This window comes from Rhinolophus sinicus, chromosome 17, assembly GCF_057876585.1.
Source record: "Rhinolophus sinicus isolate RSI-liver-muscle chromosome 17, RSI-T2T, whole genome shotgun sequence".
Taxonomy (NCBI): Eukaryota; Metazoa; Chordata; class Mammalia; order Chiroptera; family Rhinolophidae; genus Rhinolophus; species Rhinolophus sinicus.
In genome coordinates, this window is record NC_142517.1 from 100,779,311 (window position 1) to 100,801,018 (window position 21,708).

A 21,708-nucleotide genomic window follows, 5' to 3' on the forward strand; every position below is an offset into this window, starting at 1 on the left:
CCTGCAGGGTAAGGTTGAGAGAGAACAGGCAAAGTACAGATGTGACTTGAGAGGCAGAAGTCAGGTAAGGCAGGGACTTGTATCCCAACTAAATTTTGTAAAAGTCACATGCCAACAGAAAATGAGTGCCAACATCTTCCTTATATCTGCAATCCAAACGTAACTCCATCCATTCCCCCCCAAAAAAAACAGTAGAGGAAATAATATCTAAGTCTCTTCAGCCTCTTGATAACTGGCCTAGATGGTTGTGAAGCCACATTTTTCAAAAATAATTACCGTGTTTCCCCGAAAATAAGACCTAGCTGAACCATCAAGCTCTAATGCGTCTTTTGGAGCAAAAATTAATATAAGACCCGGTCTTAATATAATATAATATAATATAATATAATATAATATATATAATATAATATAGTAAATATAATATAATATAATAAATAAAATATAATATAATGTAATATTTTGCTATATAATATATTTTGCTATAATATAATATTTTGCTATAATATAATACCGGGTCTTACATTAATTTTTGCTCCAAAAGACGCATTAGAGCTGATTGTCTGGCTAGGTCTTAGTCTCAGGGAAACACGGTATTAGAACATAAGATGATAATAAAATTCAGCAAAAGTACATGCATTGTACCATTTCTGTTTACTAAGCTTCCTTAGAGTTCAGTTAAAATAAATTGACTATTTGAAGATATTGTTAATTTAGCATTAAAACTACATGGTGGAAATATCTTGGACTGTAATGACAATGGAACAGATTTCTGATAACTAATCTAATTTGGTCATAAACACAGGAATTTTTGTACAGTTCTGAAAAGTTTTCTTTTAAGTGATTATTTTAATATTTTTGAAATAACAGATATTTTTACGAATTTTTTTTAAATGTCCTATTTCCCACTGGGATGCCAATACAAGTCCGAGAACTCTTGGCCTCAGAATGCTAAAAAGTCATTTTTCAATTAAAAGATTTAATATAGCCTTAATTTATTTACCAAAGGGCCAGCAATGTGTTTTAACTTCACCCACCAAAAGCTAATATTTCGAAACAATTATATTTTGTCACAGTAAAGAACAGCACGGTACAAAGATGAACAAAACAACGTTTTGCTTTTCCTCCAAAGAGCTGTATTTTTCAGAGGATACAGTTTTTGTCAGTGTGAGTAAAAAGTGATTGTTTTCAGAACAACAGCTGGCACGTAATCAATAGTTCTTCTTACTGGCCTTCTGGACATTCCACATATCCAAATACTGCTTCTGAATATGTGTTTTCCTGCATCTCTTCAGGGCAAGATATATTAAAAAGCTCAAATGTGCCTCTCCCAATAGAAGATTAAAAAATTAAAACAGTGCTCTCTTTATTTCAGAATGCTACAAACAATTCAGTTTCCTACTCTCCAAAAATTATTAATTGCATGTCTGCCATCTTATTTGGCTATCTCTGAGTCACAAAATACTTGGGATAGATTTTATAGAGAAAATCTGCCGTTTTCTTTATTATAGCACACAATTTTCACTTCCTAATTTACTTTTACAGAAGAAATAAGAGATGTCCAGGTTTCTTTAACTACACTACAATATTCATCTTCCAAAAGAATCTAGAGTTTACAAAAAGTAAAACCCTGAAATACCCACCACCATTAATCATTTGAAGTATCTTGTTAAAATTTTATTTCTTCTTTCTTTTCTTTTGTGCTGTCTACAATGGAAAGGGTTCCTTTCTCCAAGGAAAGCTTTGTAAGACAGAGCCAAATCTCATTTGTCTGAGATAATTTGTCACTTCAGGTAGGAAGCATGGCAAAAAAATAACCTTGCGACTACTATCAGCTGCAGCATTCTGTATGGTACAGAATTAAGCTTTTTTCAGTACTCTGTCCCAGTTTGCTATGTCAGGAATAAGGAAATGAGTTATTTTTCCAACTATTTTCTTAAGTGGCTGCATTCACACAAAATTGTAAATATATATGAATGAACCACTATTTATTATCTACAAAAAGCTATTTATTTGCAATTCAGGAAAGCAGTACAATACATACATTGTAAATGATTAGGTTCCATGACATACCTAATACAAAACTGTATATAATCATCAATTTGGATGCCCAGAAAATACAGGCATAGATTTCTGATCTGAAGATTGTAGCTAATAAAGCTAATAGCCCCTCTACCTCCAGTAAGCAGTAACCACCCTCAGAAAGGAAATTCTCTCTGGGACAAGATTCCAGTTGTTCTTCCAGTAACCATGATGAATTACATTTACCAATTCACACTACTTTGATAGGTAATCCATAATTCTTATACTTGTATATTTATGAAACTTACATTTTATATATTATACATTGACATGACTTAAACTTTCCTTTATAAGATAAATTAGAAATTTTACACATCAACTGACACAATGTGAATTATCAGTCAATAATTTAGTTTCTGAAAGGTCAAGGAAATAGTGAATTTTATGTGCCAACTGGACTGAGCTAAGAAATACCCAGAGAGCTGGTATAACATTATTTGGGGGTGGTATGTATAAGAGGGTTTCTGGAAGAGATTGGCATTTGATTCAGTAGACTGAGTAAATAAGATCAGCCCTCACCAATGAGAGAAGGCATTGTCCAATTCACTGAGGGCCCAAGACTAACAAGCATAGCTATTCATTCCTGAAATGTGTTTTCATTTCATGTGACAGTATTTTCCTAAATTTTGCAGTGAAATCTCCCATTCCCACCTAAAAAAGAAAGTTATAAAAAAGTTTTTAAAAATTTTAAAAGGTATTCTGGTTTCCAATTACCAAAGACTGAATTGAGCCAAAAATTATATAGCATAATAGTGCAATAAACCTTGGAATCAGCAAATTTAGTTTATTTTTAATTTCTCAGGGGCAAGAAATTAATGAAATTATTACAATAGTATTTCATTTTGTTGGAACAATCTGTAATTATTATAGCTTAGTTCTGGATCAAATTTTACAATGGTTTAAATTCAAACTATTATAAACATATCTCTGAAGAGCAGGAAATCTACATTTGACTTCGAGTTCTAATTTAAAGGCAATTGAGATGAGAGTTTAGATTTGGAATTAATATACAACAGTAAAACTACCTACCGTGTTTCCCCGAAAATAAGACCTAGCTGGACAATCAGCTCCAATGCATCTTTTGGAGCAAAAATTAATATAAGACCTGGTCTTATTTTAATATAATATAAGATCGGGTCTTATATAATAATGATATTGTATGATATGATACTGGGACTTTTATTAACTTTTGCTCCAAAAGACACATTAGAGCTGATTGTCCGGCTAGGTCTTATTTTCGGGGAAACACAGTATAGTTTACAAAGTGCCCTACATTTCAAACCCCTTTACAGTTATTATTTTATTTCTTTAATAAGTTTATAGTGGAGGTGTCATTTCTTTTATGAAATGAAAGGAGCAGAGAGAAAATTTAGGCACAGTAGGTGTCAGGGCAGGCTCTCCTACCAAGCAGACAAATTATCTAAGATCAGGCTACGGAAAGTCATGAAATAATATCGCATGTCTACTCTCTCAGATACATGCAAGAAATTACATGACACTCAGGGCTGAGGTAATAAACTAAAAGAAACATCAAGGCTTATTTTATACAGGCCACAATGTGGCTCTCTTCTGCCACAGCCAATCCAAAAACAGATTTGTAAAGACAGTATTAAAAGCATCAAAAAACCACACCTTTAGAATAGCACTGATTATAGTGAGGTCCTATGGCCAAAACTGCATTTTACTGTCTGAAATGCCAGCTTAAGGCACGCCAGGGAGACAAGCTTTATACAGGTGACAGGCTCAAGAGAGATAGACATAGGTGTAGCGCTGAAGCTGAGAGGGTGAAGGCATAAAATTAAAGGTTAACGTTTCCATTCCCAGATCAGATCAAGCAAGATGCCACCATTCAAACCACAGTTCAAAGATGCCCAACAGCCACCTGGAAATTCTTAGAACTACTAGTAATTGTTTACAACCTAGTCAATTTGCTTGTTGTCAATCTCACTAAAACTGTGGGTCATGAAACTGAAGGTATCTTCCCCTTCCTACTGGCTGCAAAAAGCTAAGAATACATTTTATAGCAAATGATTAAGACTGAAGTAAACCTGCTCCTCTATTTTTTTTTGCTTTCACCATCTCCTAGTTTCTTTTTGACTTCAGTCCTTTCCTTTTTTAATCTGAATGAATTGTGTAAACTTTCTTAAATCCTTTCTGAAACAAGGGAGTACTTAAGTTACTAACTTAACAAACAGTAACAAAAAAATTTAAAAAGCAAACATTACCTTTATATCAAAATTACAATCAAGTCTTCTAATTAACACGATGAAAGTCCCAGATGAATTGTCTTTTAGTGGTGGGGGCACTATCGGTTCACAGGCATTCTCTGGTTTTGAGTTAATCAAGAAACCCTGAAAAAGAATTGGCAATCAGTTTTTTCCTCTATTAAAACCCCAAAATCAGTTATTGTACAACATCTATTGAACCTGTTTCATGTGCTTTGCTTTATGCTACGTGAATTATCTGGCAACTCAACAGTTCCTACCCTCCAAGCGCTCACCACTCCGGAACTTCTAATGTAGTATTTGGATTCATAAGCATGTAGTTTTTCAAAGTAAGTTCTGTTTTTACTATTCAAGTTTTGGGGGGAAAAAAATCACACATAAACCCATCCCCCAAAGACAACCACTATTGGCAGTTTGGTATATTTTCCAACAATGATTGACATTTCTAAACCAAGCAAATACTTTTTTAAATTAACTTTTAAATTTCTTTTATGTTATCAAACTGAAAATGCAGAATTTCTAGGAATTTATTCTATAGAAACACTAGCCTGAATAAATAAAGGTATATGTAAAAGATGTCCCCTTATACATTGTTTTTAATAGCAAAAACTTGAAACCATGCACACCAATAAGGCAGCCATTTAAAAAAGGATAGTATACTTATACAATAGAAAAATAATGCAATCATTGAAAAGGAGGAGGTAAACCTATATGCACTAAATTGAAATGGTGTCCACAAGATAATTATTAATTTGAGAAGAAAACAGCAAGTTGTTTTCCCAGAAATACAGGATGTTTTGACATCAGAAAATGTATTAATATAAAGTGTTATATTAATAGATTAAAATAAAAATCAAACGACTATCTCAACAGATGTAAAACACTGAATAAACACAAAAAAAGATGATCAAATTCATTAAATTCGTTTATAAGAATAAATGAGCAATTAAAGCTATGACATAGCACCTTAACAACAGTCTATATGGTCTATTGGTTACACCAACCACCTATTCCACAGGATATGGCAATTTCTCCTGCCTGAGGTTGCATTGCTTAGCTTGTGACAGGGAATGCTTGTGCATATGTATCAGGAATAAAACGCAGCATACCTTCATTTACTCTTAAAATAGTTCCCCTTCCTGATTCCACAAAGCATTTGGTTTTTACTTCGCAGGGAAACAGAACTGTGGTTATCATTCCAACAATGAATATTTACTTCGCTCATGTTAAATTTACACACTGCTGCCTTTTCTGCACCTTTCTGTACACACATATTTTGTTTTAATGCCAAATCACAAAGTACAGCTCTTTTCAATACACTTATAACAGCAATTAAATTCAACCTAGTACTAACAAGGCATATAACTCAACTGAAGTGCAGACAACATGAAGAGCTGGGACCAAGTTTCCCATTTCTTGGTGATGACAGCCCCACCGTGACTGCCACCTGGTGGACAGCAATTGAAAGACACATCCCAATTTCAGAGATGTTAAAACATGGGGTAATAAAATGCGTCTTAGAATCAATATATTTGTGGTATGTACAGACAGAAAAAAGGGTCCACAAGTGGAACTTTAAAAAGGTTTTGCTTTTTAATCATTTCTGTATTGTTGAATGTGTTATGACAAGCGTGTATTATTTTTAAACTTAAAATTTATAAAAATCAAATACACATTAAGCTAAAAGCCCAAAAACCAAATCTTTTTGCATAATGGAAATTGACTGTAGCCTTTTAAAAAATAGGTCTTACATTATTAAATATAATCTTTCCTGTGGACTATGCTAAAAAAAAAAAAAGAATAACTTGCTCAAATAGCTTACTAATTCGTCTTCTTCCCTCAGATGTGAGTCACTGAAACCTAAGTGCACATTTACTTTGTTTCATGCACAGTCTGTGAGGTAGCATAATGGGCTTTGCCCATTTGTTTTGCAGAACTCTCTGGTCCCTTAAATAGGTGCTGCCTTAAAGCCAGGTCCCCGTGCATCACCCTCCAGCGCTAATCTTCTTATCGAAAGGATAGTCACTCTGCACTCAAGAATCCTCGTCTCTATCTTCTGATGGGGCACTTGGGGCCAGGATGGAGGAAGCCCGAGAAAACTACCAGTGCCCAGTAGACTCAGAAACCGGATGCCCACCTATCTTCTCTTTGTTGTGATTCTCTGATGGTTAAACAAGGATGCTGAACAAAAACAGTGCATGCAGACTAGCACCACAATTATCATCAAATGTATAATACAGTAAGTTTACAGTATATAAATGTTGATTTTTAAAAAGCTTTTATGACTATACATAAAGCAAAGTGCACAAAATATAACTCTTCAGCCTGATGAGTTTTCACAAACTGAACACACCTGTATCAGGAAACAGAGCATTAACTGCACTCCGGAAGTCCCCTTCTCTCTCCGTGCCTGTCACTCCTCCCCAACCCCACCCCCAGTGTCACTATCGGAACCTCCAACAGCTTCAATGACTTTCTGCCTAATCTGACGTAAACAGAACCATGCAGTATAGCACATGCTCTTTCAGACTTCTTCTCAGGGCTGTATCTCACATTCAACCCTCCTGTTGAGCAACCCTATTGTTGAGATATACTTGGTAGATCTTTCATTTTCATTTCCATGCAGCATTACATTATGTGAATATGCCAAAATTCATTCTACCGTTGATGAGCATTTGGGTAATTTCTAAGAAGAGGCTATTACAAATGGTGCTGCTATAAATATTCTGGTACAAGAAGAAACACATGTGTAAGTCTGTTAAGCACGTACACTGAAGTAGAACCACAGGATATCAAGCTGGATCATAGGGTATAGAGCTTTAGTAAATACCACCAGTTTTCTAAAGTGGTTTGGGTTACCACTTTTTAAGTAGAATATTCAAATAATCTAAACATAAAAATCTTACTAAATACAATTTTATTTTAATGCTTCAGATGGTATTGCATTCAGTATTGCAATGTTTCAGGGTATATGTTAGGAAAAATTATTCTTGTTGATAAATTATACTGGTTAATAAAGTCATAAAGAGATATGTAACTCAATAAAGTGGTTTTGCTTAAATGATTGTTTCCAGCTAAAAAGAGCCTCAGACTTTCCTTCCCTTCAGCTTGCACTGGATGGCAAACTATATAATGAGCAAAATAAAGCAGAGTATTTGCAATGATAATGTCAATGAAAATGCTGAAAACAAGGCAGCTGTGCATCTTTCCCAATGTAAGAGTATAAAAGTAAAGGCAGGAAGACGGGGGAAGATGTGGTAAGTTGTTTTGTTAGTGAATACCTGAAGCTATGAATTAGTAATTAGCAACTGCAGTGACAGCAAGCAGTCACCATGCGCTGAGCCATGGCACTCAGCACAGGGCCACGCACTTGCCCTTTAAATGTCCTCATTCATTGCAAAGACGTTTGCAATGACCCTATGAAATAACTTAAGATATTCTTATCATGCCTGTTTTAAAGATGAGGAATCTGAGTCTTAATGGGTTCACACCGCAGGCGTGCAATCTCGGGAGTCGGACTCCACAGCCTGTGTTCTCAACCACAGTGGGTCACTGCCTCCAAAGACGGAGTAGTGAAGAACGAATGGCAACAAGAAGAGGCATGAACATTTACAACAACGAACACACAAAAATGTTAGACTAAGAAGCAATTAAGGCCGATTCCAACATTGATTCAAATACTTCAAAATGATGATGACGTCAACCGTTCCGCCCCCATTTTTACACTCCAACAAAGTCCAAAAAGAGTTATACTGATCAATCAGACTTTACCAATTAATGTTTTCCGAATGTGAGACAGATGAATTTGTTTATATCAACAACAACTTAGAATGTTAAAAATATCCACTGCCCTTCTCTCTAATTCTTTATTAGATCATTCTTCCAAAATCTACCAGTAACTTTCACATACAGAGAACATACACTTTTTCACAAATAGTTATTGATTACTCTCCTCTTATGCAGCAAAACATACTTTAACTATTATTCATATCATATTCAGTTCCTTTAACACTATGTTCTGAATACATTTGTCTCATTTCATGAGGGCTCTGTTTAAACACTAGGGTGATAAGACCGAGTCCCTACTCAAGTAATTAATATCTGAAAAGAACTAACAGATCCAATAAGATAAAACAAAGTATAAACAACATGTAGTATAACTGCATAGAACAGAGCAAATCATTCTATGGGAGGCGGTAACAGAAAAAGTGGTGTTTGACTTGGTTCTTAAACTTGACTGTATTTCAGTCGGGTGCCAAAACGTGAACATACTCCTCCTATAAATGACCTGACCGATATAATGGATAGGAACTATCACTATTTAACCTGTCCTAGACATTATACTTCTACTGATGCACTGTAAAACCACATTAGGTTTCTGGCAAACACATCACAGTTGTTCCAACAACTTTTTGACATGTTACTAAGCTATATTTCTACGCTTTTCAGTACCTATCTTTTAAGACTCAAAGGCAAAACATTATTATATTAACCATTCCAAGCTAACGCCATGTGCAAATCTGATGGCCATACCTTCCATGTCTTTCTACATATCATTGAGGGAAGCACTGAATAAGATAGAAATGTGAGTCTAAATACAAGTTAAGCCCTTAACTGGATTAAAAGAAAAGGTTTTTCAAAAACCTCATAAATTAAATATTACATTTGTAGCATTATTCAGAGTAGTAACTGAATATCTTTCACCTCAAAGTTACATCTCACCTTGTATACTGTTAGAATTCTCCCCAATAACCTTTTTTGGTTTTATATTTTATCAATGAGTTAGATTTTAGACTTTAATAAAATCTGACTAAAAGACGTCATGAAAATACAATAAGCCCATTAAAAACTGAAAACATTAAAATACTTAAAAGTGATCACTAAGTCATTAATAATATTGTTTAGACCAACTATATAATTTTTAAAACAAGAACTTATTTCTAAAAAGTTCAAAAAGCATTAGAAACAAAATTTGGATAATATTAATATTCTAAAACTGTCAAAGCTTTAATAAAAAAAAGTCCCAGACTATGATACTTGTTTATTCATTACACTGAGATTAAAAACAAACAAAAAAAGGAAAGAAAAAAGCCTAAAGATTTATACAATGCTGATGTATAGCTCTAACACCATCCATCTTAATAATTTCCTCAGTGATAATTTTTGAGTGATTTGTTTTAAAAAGAATTTGATAATTAGCATTTATCAATTATCTACTGGATGCTAAGTTGAACTATTTCCCAGCCATGATGAAGTAACAGGAGCTAGATTTAATCTCTTGCTTTAAATAACTAGAAAACCAAACAAAAGGTATGAAATATCAGCTTTCAAACAATGGACAACAGCGCAGGACAGTGATTCTTGAGAAGAGGGAAGCAAATAAGACGAGCACTTACAAATACCTCAGTTCACTCCCTGGAGAGATTCCCAGCCTCAGAAAAGGGCAGGGGAACCCAACAGAGTCTGGTGGCCTCAATGAGTTGAAGAGTTCAGAGTTTGGAGAGGCGAAGGCAGCTAAGCTCTGTGGGCACAACACTGAGGAGGGAGGGGCTGCAGAGAGAGAGGGCTCCAGACATGTGTAGAGGGGTCCACCCAAGACCCTAGCTGAGCAGTAATCTGCATGTGTGTGGGGGAGCTACCAAAACTCAGAAGGAACCATCAGAAAGGTTGTCAAGAGAACAACCTCTGGAGCTCACACAGGGCTGGAACGGTTCTTGTTCCCATCGGCCAGAGCGGAAAAACTTTCTAACAGAAAGCACCAAATAGAGAACTCAGAAGTCTACCGCTCAGAGTGGGCCAAATTTGCCCAAAACACTTGAAGCACATGAAAATAGAAACACAAGTTACCAAAATTTGTGGGACACAGCTCAAACAGTACCAGAGAGAAACGTATAGCACTATATATCTATATTAGAAAGGAGGAAAGGTTTCATATCAACGATCTCAACATTCATCTAAAGAAACTAGAAAAAAACAAGAGCAAATTAAACTCAAAATGAAAGAAGGAAACAATAAATAATAGCCACTATCCTCATGCTAGTCCTTGGATATGTATTATAGACAAGTAGACACACCTAATGATTGTGTAAAAGTCTGCAATGTGGTTTACGGACAACTGGTGTTTCAAGTTATTCGCTGTTGTTGAAGTTAAGTATCATGACTAAGCTGAAGTCCTAGGATACACAGATTGCTTGATACTCACAACTGAGGATCATAGAGGCATTATCATCCCTGTTCTAGAGTAGAAACTTCAGCTTCCAAGAAGATAACGTACCTACCGTGTTTCCCCGAAAATAAGACCTAGGCGGACAATCAACTCTAATGTGTCTTTTGGAGCAAAAATTAATGTAAGACCCCGTCTTATTTTACTATAATATAAGACCAGGTGTGATGTAATGTGACGTGATGTGACATGATGTGACGTGATGTGATGTGACGTGACGTGATGTGATACGATACGATGTGATACGACACGATACAGGTTTTTATATTAATTTTTGCTCCAAAAGATGCTTTAGAGCTGATTGTCCAGCGAGGTCTTATTTTCGGGGAAACAGGGTAAGAACACTCAGCTGCTAAAGGATGGTATAGTGAGTCAAACCCAGAGCTGTCTCAAATGATGCTTCTTTTCTCCAAAACAGTCTTTCAAAATTTAATATAAACATGAAAAGAAAATAATATCAGTGAGATTAATGAAACTAAAGATTATTCTTTAATACTGTATTTCCATTATGATGATGATGATATTTGCACTAAACAAATACACTTGGAAAAGAAAAAAGCTCTAACTACTTAAAGAGGGAATTACACGGTGTCAAGAAGGGAACTGGTAGCATCAAACCAAAGATAGTTCTATACACACAGAACCAATCAGTAAAACTTTTACCTGATGTCAATACTTTTATTCTAACAGATAGCAATACAAGTATTTAAGAAAAGATTCCTTGTTTAATACAAGGATTCATTTTCAGATTTAATAATTACAAAGCAAATTCTTAGCATCTATTGTATCATTACATATGCCAAACGTTCCAAGTAAAATATGTTCCATTTGGGAGAGGAAAGGTTAGGAAATAGTGGTGAAGCCAAAAATGTGTACTGATTGAAGAAGCGATGAATAATCATAGGCAGTTGTGGTTCAACTTATGTTCCCCTTGATGCCAAGTAAATGTTGACAGTTTTGCATCTCTGCTCTATATGAGGTACTCAATATAAAAAGTACTCCTAAATGAGACATATAAAACAAGATGAGTTAGTCATCAAGGTGTGAAGGTTAGCACAAAGGGGTTGGTATATCTCCAATCTACTTCCTATTATCAGCCAGCAAACTAAATCCTGAAGTTGGAGGCTAAGCAGAAAATAGTTGGGACGTCACCCTAAAATTAGCAAAGGTCCGGTTACCAGGTTCTTAAACATGGCTTTTCATGCCTACTAAAGAACACATGAGACAGCAAACTTCAATATATTTATGGACATTTTGGTCATTTCCTACTTCATAATTTATTCCCAACAAGTCAACCTGAAGCATTAACTGCAGTTTTAATTTTTTATTTTACTGATATACTCACTCACTGAATATTTACTGAATCCCTACAAGCCAGGCACTGCCAAAGATAAATATTCTGCCTTCAAGAAACGTACATCCTACGCCAGACGCTGCACTGCAACAGAAATGAGTAAGAGAAAGCACCTGCTGCTCGCAGGCACCTCTGCTGTAATATTACCCTTCCTGGTTTTACATTTATCACATTTTCAACTTATACATACTGAAAACAGCTCTTGTATCTACTCATATTGGTAAAACTGTTCATACAGGACTGAAAGAAATACTCCCAGAATGTTGTGATCATTTTGAATGCGCTACTTCCCCAGGATTTGATATAGTTGGTAATCACTCAAATTTTATAAGCTAAATCATATAAAGAAGTCTCAAGTTAGAAATCCTCTTAATATTGAAACAGGACCTTTATGAAAGAGGATAGGGAAGAATATCCTTATTATTAAGGAGATTATTTCAAAGGACTAGGAAAATTTATTCATTTGAAACAACTGCAAGGTTAAACCAAGAATGATAGTCATTAGGTTGATGAGAAATTTATGCTCAAGGAGAACTGAGGTGAGAAAATCAAAAGTTTGTAACACTGGAGCCGCAACCCATGCCCCGACCCCATTAGCTCAGTAAGATGGAAGCTCCACTCTGGACCGTAGCGGCAAAGGTGACAGGGTTCCTTCTCTCCTCAGCTCCCAGGTAAGGAACATGGTACTGTGTTTCCCTGAAGATAAGACCTAGCCGGACCATCAGCTCTAAGGTGTCTTTTGAAGCAAAAATTAATGTAAGACCTGGTCTTATTTTAAGACCAGGTATAATATAATAATTAATATAATATAATACAATAATTAATATAATAATTAATATAATATAATGTAATATGATAATATAATATAATACAATATTAGACTGGGTATAATATAATACAGGGTCTTATATTAATTTTTGCTCCAAAAGACACATTAGAGCTGATGGTCCGACTAGGTCTTATTTTCAGGTAAACACGGCATCTCAGTAGGAAAGAAAGGACACCACCCCTTCCCATCCTCCCCAGTTCCAAACTGCAAAGGCTAATAAATGTAGCAAAGTACCCAAGGCCACAGACACTGGGGCCCAGATCACCCTGACCCGAGCTCACTTGCAGGGCAGAGGAGTCCTGCTGGGAGAGGCAAACACAGAACACTGGCAGTGACCACCCCCAATCAGCACACTGCACACAAAGCAGGTGTCACAGAAAAATGAAAACATATTTTTATGCTAGGGCAATCATCCAGAAGACAGCTATTAATAATGAAAAAACAAACACAGAAAACATTAAGTGCACAGGCAGTTTCCTAGATTAGAAAGAAAACGAGTGAGGGTGATGCATTTTGGATGAAGACAATTCCAGAGAAATGGCTCAGAAAGTTTGTCCTCCGGGAGAGGCAGTGCATAAGAACAAAGACCTCCAAAGCGCTTCCTAAAGAACTGACTTTATTTGAAACAGAGTGAGGGAAAGTTCAAACCTAAGCAAGGACCTTTAAAAAGCAATGAAGAAACAGAAAGGGAAATCGGGAAATGTCTTGAGACAAATGTAAGTGAAGACCATGTACCAAAACTGGGGACACAGCAAAAGCAGGGGCAAGAAAGAAATTCACAGCTGTGAATACTCACATTGGAAAAGAAGAACTACTGCAAATCAACAACCTTTACACTTTAAGGAACAAGAATAAGAACAACAAACTAAACTCAAAGTAATAATTATTAGAGCAGAGGTAAGTAAAATAGCAATTAGAAAAAATAGAGAAAATGAATTAAAACTAGAGTGGATTCTTCAAAAAGATCAACAAAATTGACAAACTATTAGCTTGGTTGACTAAGAGAACTCAGATAACTAAAATCACAAAGAGGTAACATTATTACCTATTTTACAGAAATAAAAACGATTTACAAGAGTATACTATAAACACTAACAGAGTAAAAACTAGATAACCTAGGTGAAATGGAAAAATAACTGGAAACACACAAACTACCAAGACTGAGTCATGAAGAAATAAAAAAATTTGATGACCTATAACTAGTAAGGAGATTGAATCAATAATCAAAAACCTCCCAAGAAAAACCTAGGACTAGGCAGTTTTACTGGTGAAGCCTACCAAACATTTAAAGAAGAATTAACACTAATCTTTCCCAAACTCTTCCAAAGAATTGAAGAGAAAGAAACACTTCCTGACACATTGTGTGACGGCAGCATTACCCTGATACCACAAGACACCACAAGAGAGGAAAACTACATACTGATATCCCTTATAAATATTAAACCTCCCCCTCCCCCCAAAAAAAAACCTACTAGCAAACCTTCAAAAGCAAATTATACACCACAACCAAACGGGACTTATTTCTAGAATGCAAGGATGGTTCAAAAGATGAAAGTTAATCAATGTAATACACCACATTAACAGAGTATAGTGGGAAAAAATACATAATCATCTCGATTCATATACAGAAAGAATTTGACAAAATTCAACACTATTTAATGATAAAAACTCCCAACAAACTAAAAGAAACACAAAAACAAAAACAGAAAACCCAGAAAGAAACTAACTCACCATAATAAAGACCATATATAAAAAAACCCACATCTACTATCATACTTTGTAATGAAAGACTGAAAGCTTTTCTTCCAACATAAGGAACAAGACAACTGCTACTTCTATTCATCATAGTACTGGAAATCCTAGCCAGAGCAAGTAGGTAACAAGAAGAAATAAAAGGCATCTAAATTACAAAGGCAGAGGTAAAATTATCTTTTTGCACACAAATAAATGGATAGCCATCCCATGTTCATGGGTTGACAAACTTAATATTACTAAGATGTCGGTACTGGCCAAAGCAATCTATAGATTCAATGCAATCTCGATCAAAAGGCTAACAAAGTGTTTTGCGGAAATACAAAACTCCATCTTAAAACTTACATGGAATCTCAAAAGACCCCAAATAGTCAAAACAATAATTAATAAAGAACAAACTCAGAAGTCTCATACATCCTGATTTCAAAAATTACTAAAAAGGTACAGTAATCAAAACAATATAGCGCTGGCATAAAGACGGATACATAAATACCAGTGGAACAGAGCCCAGAAAGAAACACTGAAACACATAGTCAAATGATTTTGACAAGGACTCCAAGATCATTCAACAGGGAAGGACAGTCCTTTCAACAAATGGTACTGGGAAAACTGGATACCCACTCACAAAAGAATGAAGTTGATCCTTATCTTACACCACATAAAAAAAATTACCTCAAAATGGATCAAAGACCTAAACAAAAGAGCTAATATATAAAACTTAGACCAAAACATAGGGGGGAGCTTCATGACATTGGATTTGGCAATGATTTCTTGGATATGACATTAAAAGCAAACGCAACGGAAGAAAAATAGGGAAGTTGTATTTCATCAAAATTAAAAACTTCTGTGCATCCAAGTACAAAAGATCACCAAAGGCAATCCATGGAGAGGGGGAAAATATTTTTCAATCATACATCTGGTCATAAATTGTTATCTGGAATATACAAAGAGCTCCTACAACTCAACAACCACAAAACAAGCAACCTGATTTAAAAATGCACACAGTACTTGCATAATCATTTCTCCAAAAAAGATAAACAATGGCCAATATGCACATGAAAAGATGCTCAGCATCACTAATCATTAGGGAAATGCAAATCAACACCACAACGAGATATCACCTCATAGCCATTAGAATGACTACAATCAAACAGAAAATAATGAATGAGCAAGAATGTGAAGTAACTGGAACTCTGTGCATTGCTGGTGGGAACTTAAAATAGAGTAGCCATTGTGGAAAATCAGTACAATGATGCCTCAAAAAATTAAATATAGAATTATCACATGGTCTAGTAATTATATTTCTGGTCAAATACTCAAAAGAAGTGAAAGCAAGAACTTGGAGAGCTATTCGTACACATTGTTCACAGCAGCATTATTCCCAATAGCCAAAAGGTGGAAGCAACTGAAGTATCCATCCACAATGAGTGGATAAACAAAATGTGGTGCATACGTACAATAGAATATCAGCCTTAAAAGCAAAGAAATTTGATATATGTTACAACATGAATGAACCCTGAAGATATGTGAACTGAAACAAACCAAACACAAAAGGACTATGACTCCACTTACATGAGATACTTAAAGTAATCACAGGCATAGAGACAGAAAGTAGAATGGTGGTTGTCAATGGGCAGGAAGGTTAAGTAGGGGCTTATTGTTTAGTACAAAGTTTCAGCTTGAGAAAATTGAAAAGTTCTGCAGATGGATAGTGGATGGTCACACAACAATATGAATATGGACTTCGGACCAAGACGTTGATAAAGTAGGCCCCTGAAGTTCCCTCTTCTCATGAACACAGAGAATATACAGGTACAGGTGGAGCAATTCGCTCTGAGAGAAATCCAGAAACTCGTTGAGTGACTTCTACACATAGAGCAACTGAGAAAATACTGACATCGTAAAAGGTAGAAAAGGCCACAAATTCTACCCCAGTTCAACTCCATACAATCAAGAGGGAACCCCTAACTCCCAGCTTCTCCCTGAGAAGCAAAGGTTTGGAGCCACACATCTCGCACTCCAACTTTTAAGGCTCCTACCCAAGGGCTAGCCCCCCAAATCACCTAGCTCTGAAAGCCAACAGGGCTTGCGTCATGAGTCCCACAGGATGACAGCAGACAAAGAACCAGTTCTTATCAGACACGAGAGCACCACCCACAGCTATCACCCAGGATTCAGTACAGAGGGAGCTGGCAGAACACCAATCTCCCAGTCTTTTCCTGGAAGGGATTTTGACTTTAGACTTGACAAACAAGCTACTGTCTGAGGGTCCAACTTCTAAATCAGCACGTATCTAGGTGCTGACTTTGATTACGACTGAAGCCAAAGAGCTGGTGGGCACTTCAGTTCTCTCTCTGCTTGCTATACAGTAAAAGCAAGCTTCCAGTTTAGCCATTAAAGGAGTGTGTCCATATGTCTAGCACCCCAAATGTGTTATGGCTGTCCTACGGAGGACAGGCCGAATACCTCGTTCTGACAGCCAATGGGGCTCAGCATTCATGAGTCCCACTGGACCATCTTAAACAAAGAAGCAGTTTGTAACGGGTGTGGGAGCACTCACCCCAGCTATTACCCCCCAGGGCTCAACACAGAGGGTGTAAGCAAAACTGGCTCCCAAATCACCTAAACAAAGAAATGATTCTACTTGGGAACATGAGCACTTCCAGTGGCTGTTCCCTCTGGTTCAGCACAGAGGGAGTAACCAAAACACCCAAATCCCAGTTTCTCTCTCTCTCTATATATATAATGTCTTGACCTTTCCAGTTGCTGCCGGAAAGTCAAGCTTCCAATTAGCATGTATCAAAGATCTGTATTAAAGTAAGGAAATGCAGCAGTTGGTAACTCAAATTCATAGGGACAAATGAAGAGAACCAGAAATGATAAACAAAAAGATTAATATAACAACATAACAATATATAATTATCCTTTCTTCTCTCAGATTCGTTAATATAAAATTATATAAAGTAATAATTAAAACAATGTACCATTGGGTTTATAAAATATATAGATGCAATATATATAAAAACAATATAAAGGAGGAAGAAAAATATAGCTATATAGAAATAATGTTTCTGTATTTTTTTCTATATTTACTGGAATTGAACTAGAAACATCTGAAGTAGATTCTGACAATTAAAGATACATATGGAAAGCCCTAGCAACCACTAAGAATGCAAAAAAATCTAGTGGAAAAAAACCAATAATGAATTAAAATGATACACTAGAAAATATTCTCTTAATGCAAAAGAAAGCAGTAAAAGAGGAACAAAATAGACATGAAACACATAAAGTAAAATGGCAAATGTAAATCCAACAATGTCAATAATAATGTTAATGAGAATGGATTAAACAATTCAATCAAAACGCAGAGATTATCAAAATGGATTTTAAAAATGAAGATCTAACTCTATACTGTCTACAGGAAACATATATATTAATAGATAGAAATACAAATAGTATGCAAGTATAAGGATGAAAAGATATGAGAACAGCCACCGTAAGAAAGCTGGAGTGGCTATACTATTATCAAACATAATAGACTTTAAAACAAATAAAAAGAGATAAATAGGAACATTTTGTAATGTGCAAAGGGTCAATTCATCAGAAAGATATAACTACTATAAACAATTATGTACCAAACAACAGAGTTCCATATTACATGAAATAAAAAACTGATAGAATTGAAAGTGAAAACAGACAATTCAACAATAACAGTTGGAGACCTCAGTACTTTACCCTCAATAATGGATAGCACTTGTCAGAAGATCAACAAGAGAAGACCTGAGCAACACTATAAGCCAACTAGACCTAACAGACATCTATAGAACCACTCACCAACATCAGAGTATATATTGTTCTCAAGTGTACATGGAACATTCTCCACAATAGGCCATACATGAGACCATAAAACAACACTCAGTAAGTTTAAAAGTATTGAATTATTCAAAGTATGTTCTATGACCACAATGGAGTAAACTTAGAAACCAATAACAAAGATTTGGGGAAACTCACAAATATGTGGAAATTAAACAACACATTCTTAAATAACCAATGAATCAAAGAACTCACAAGGGAAATTACAAAATACTTTAAAATGAATAAAAACAGAAACACATGCTAAAACTAATGGCATGCAGCTAAAGCAATGCTTAGAGAGAAATGTATACTTATAAATACCTATATTAAAAAAGAAGAAAAAAGTCAATTCAACAACCTGAGCTTCCACTTTAAAACACTTGAAAAAGAAGAACAAACTAAATCTAAAGCAAGTAGAAGGAAGAAAATAACAAAGACTAGAGTGGAAATTAATAAAACAGAAAAATGAAGAAAATCAACAAAACCAAAGTTGGCTCTTTGAAACAAAAAAACAAAATTGACAAATCTTTAGCTGGATTGACCAAGCAAAAAATAAGACTCAAATTAATAAAATCAGCAATGCAAGAAGGGGGAACATGATGACTAGCATCCTTACAGAAATAAAAATAATTATAAGGGAGTATTATGAACAAATGTTTGCCAACAAACTGGGTAATCAGGATGACATGGACAAATTTCTAGAAAAAGAAAATGCTGAAACTGATGCCAGAAGAAACAGAAAATCTAAATAGACTTATAACAACTAAAGAGTTTGGACTAATAATCAACAAACTATCACAAAGAATGGCCAGGCCCCAATGCTTCACTGGTATATTTCAGGAAACATTTAACACACATGTTCTACAAAATCATACCAAGAAATAGAAGAAGAGGGAACACTTCCCCATTCATTCTATCAGGCCAGCATTACCACAATATCAAAACTAGACAAAGACCGTGCAAGAAAACTACAGACCAGTATCCTTTATGAATATAGAAGTAAAAATCTTCAAAACAAATACTAGCAAATTGAATCCAGCAACATATAAAAAGGATTACATACCTTATCAAGTGGGACTTATCCCATAAATGCAAGGTTGATTCATCAACCATAAATCATTTAATATAATACACCACATTTTAAACATGCGGTCCATAAACAAAGCAATTCTATACTTGCAAATGTATCTTATGCAAACAGACAAATACGCCAGGATGAAGACATTCATTGTAGCACCATGTGTAATAGCAAAAACTGGACAACCTAAATATCTGCTATGAAAAATTAAACAAACCAATGTTTAAAAATCCACAGTATTTTATGATATTGCAAAATCATGCAGCCATTGCAAATAAAAATGTACCTCCTTCTCTATTAGCATGAAAAGATTTTCTAGATATACAATTAAGTGAAAAAGGTAGGTAATCAAAGTGGTATGTTTCCATTAGTGTTAAATATAGATTCATTACATATACAAAAATTTACATAAATATGTATATGCACACATATCTATAAACACACATGACACATATCCTAGAAAACAGATCTGAAGTATTATATATACCGAAATGTTAACAGAGGCTAGTCCAGAATAATACAATCATAGGTGATTTTCTTTCTTCTTTTGAATAGTCTGAACCCTTTACAAATGAATATGTATGGGTTTTATGATAAGAAATAGGAAGAAATATTTTCATTTTTTAAACAAAGAGCAATAAAATTACCTTAATACTAAACATCTTGTGCCTTTATCATATATTACTATTTTCTTACCTTTAAACCTTCAGCTGGAAGTCTATAACCAAATCTTGCTGGAAGATCATCAAATGTCTGAGATGCATTTTCAAAATTATACTAAATACAAAATTAAAAAACAATCAAGTTACAACCAATTTACATATACCATTAAAAACAAAAAGTTTATTAAATTATTTGAGTTGTCATTTCCACAATTCTAATTTACTATCACAGCTATCACAATGACATCAATTTTGTAAATGCACATCCACTAAAATAGCAAGGAATATACAATTCACTACATATAGAACTACTTACATTGGATTCTGATTTCATACAATAATCGTTAAACAGCAGCAATAATTCTGTAACACTAAACCATCTACCGTTTTCTCAGTTTTTCCCACAATTAAGTCCCTAGCAAGGAATTTTCTAGACAGATTATTTCCCAGCAAGAATTCCCTTTTATTTTCTCTATATCATAACGGTCTGATTTAATAGACGAGATTTACAGGATTTCTGGCTGTAGCTATGAAAAACGCCCTCTTCCCCAGAGCAAGAAAGAGAATCAAATCATACTTTTAAAGCATTGTCATTTTTTAAATAATCTGAACATTTTTATCTAGGGCTGAACAATGACATGACTAAATTAAATGAAACACATACATATAGAGAGCTGAAGGCATTTGAATTATTTTAACAACTTTCCCCTTCTTACGCTACAATATTTATCAGTCCTCTACCTAAACAGAACAAAACAAGCATTCTCTGTGCTTTCAGAAGATAACAGTAATAATTGTGAAATGGTCTTGCTGTATTGTTTAAGAATGTTCAATCTGCTATATAGAAAATAAGAGAAACAAATATAGATGAAACTAAGCAAAGATAGTAAACAAATAACTTCTGAAACAGGCAAAATTGGTATGATGTGTTAGAAGGTAAGATAGTTGCCATAAACTACAGGCAAAAAATAGAACACATTTGTTTTGAATATAGATAAAAAGGATGGAACAAAGCCAGGAGTTACCATTGTATAAATAGCAAAGGATGTAAGGATCAAGCAAATCTTAAATATTCACAGAGCACGGAATAGGTCTCACATCCAGACTGACAGCTATGTCATCCTAAATCCAACCCTTCTTGGTGATGATCCCCACTAGAGCCTCATGTGTCATTTGCCAAAGACATTCAGATAAACAGCTGTGCAGAACAGAAAGTTACCGCTGTGTTCAGATGTAAATACCTCACACCTTTCCAATAAAGCAGACAAACGGGGGCTCCAAACATCTTCCATCTGTCAAGTCCCTTTGCTCACCCTCAACTAAGGTCCTAGTAACCATACTGTCAACAGGAAAAGCGAAGCAGCATAGAGAAATGGGACAAACTGATAACAGTAACAAACTAATAACAGTAACCCAGGACCTGGGTAGTAGCGTGGTTCTTGCATTCCACTCGCACCCTGTCCCAAACATCTTAACATATCGGTCTTTCACCTGTTTCTCACTGTATGTTTGTAATTAATGCAATAAACTGTGTGACTCAACCATCTGAATTTAGCCAGTGAACCTATGCATTCTGTTACCTCTGGAATAATCAGTCTGGTAGTATACTTGGAGGCCAGCACTGCATCTGGGTAATTTCCTACTGTAACAC

At 35.1% G+C, this 21,708-nt stretch overlaps 1 protein-coding gene across 3 annotated transcripts in view; it reads right to left on the reverse strand.

The window, feature by feature from the left end:
- Positions 1-21,708, reverse strand: part of RNF13 (ring finger protein 13) — a 136,351-nt gene that overhangs the window by 64,432 nt on the left and 50,211 nt on the right. For all 3 annotated transcript variants that reach the window (XM_019748856.3, XM_088794063.1, XM_074333758.2), the window contains 2 exons: positions 20,092-20,172; positions 4,305-4,430 (listed from right to left, as the gene is read on the reverse strand). In XM_019748856.3, the coding sequence (XP_019604415.3) occupies positions 4,305-4,430; positions 20,092-20,172 (207 nt within the window). The remainder of the gene's footprint in view (positions 1-4,304; positions 4,431-20,091; positions 20,173-21,708) is intronic.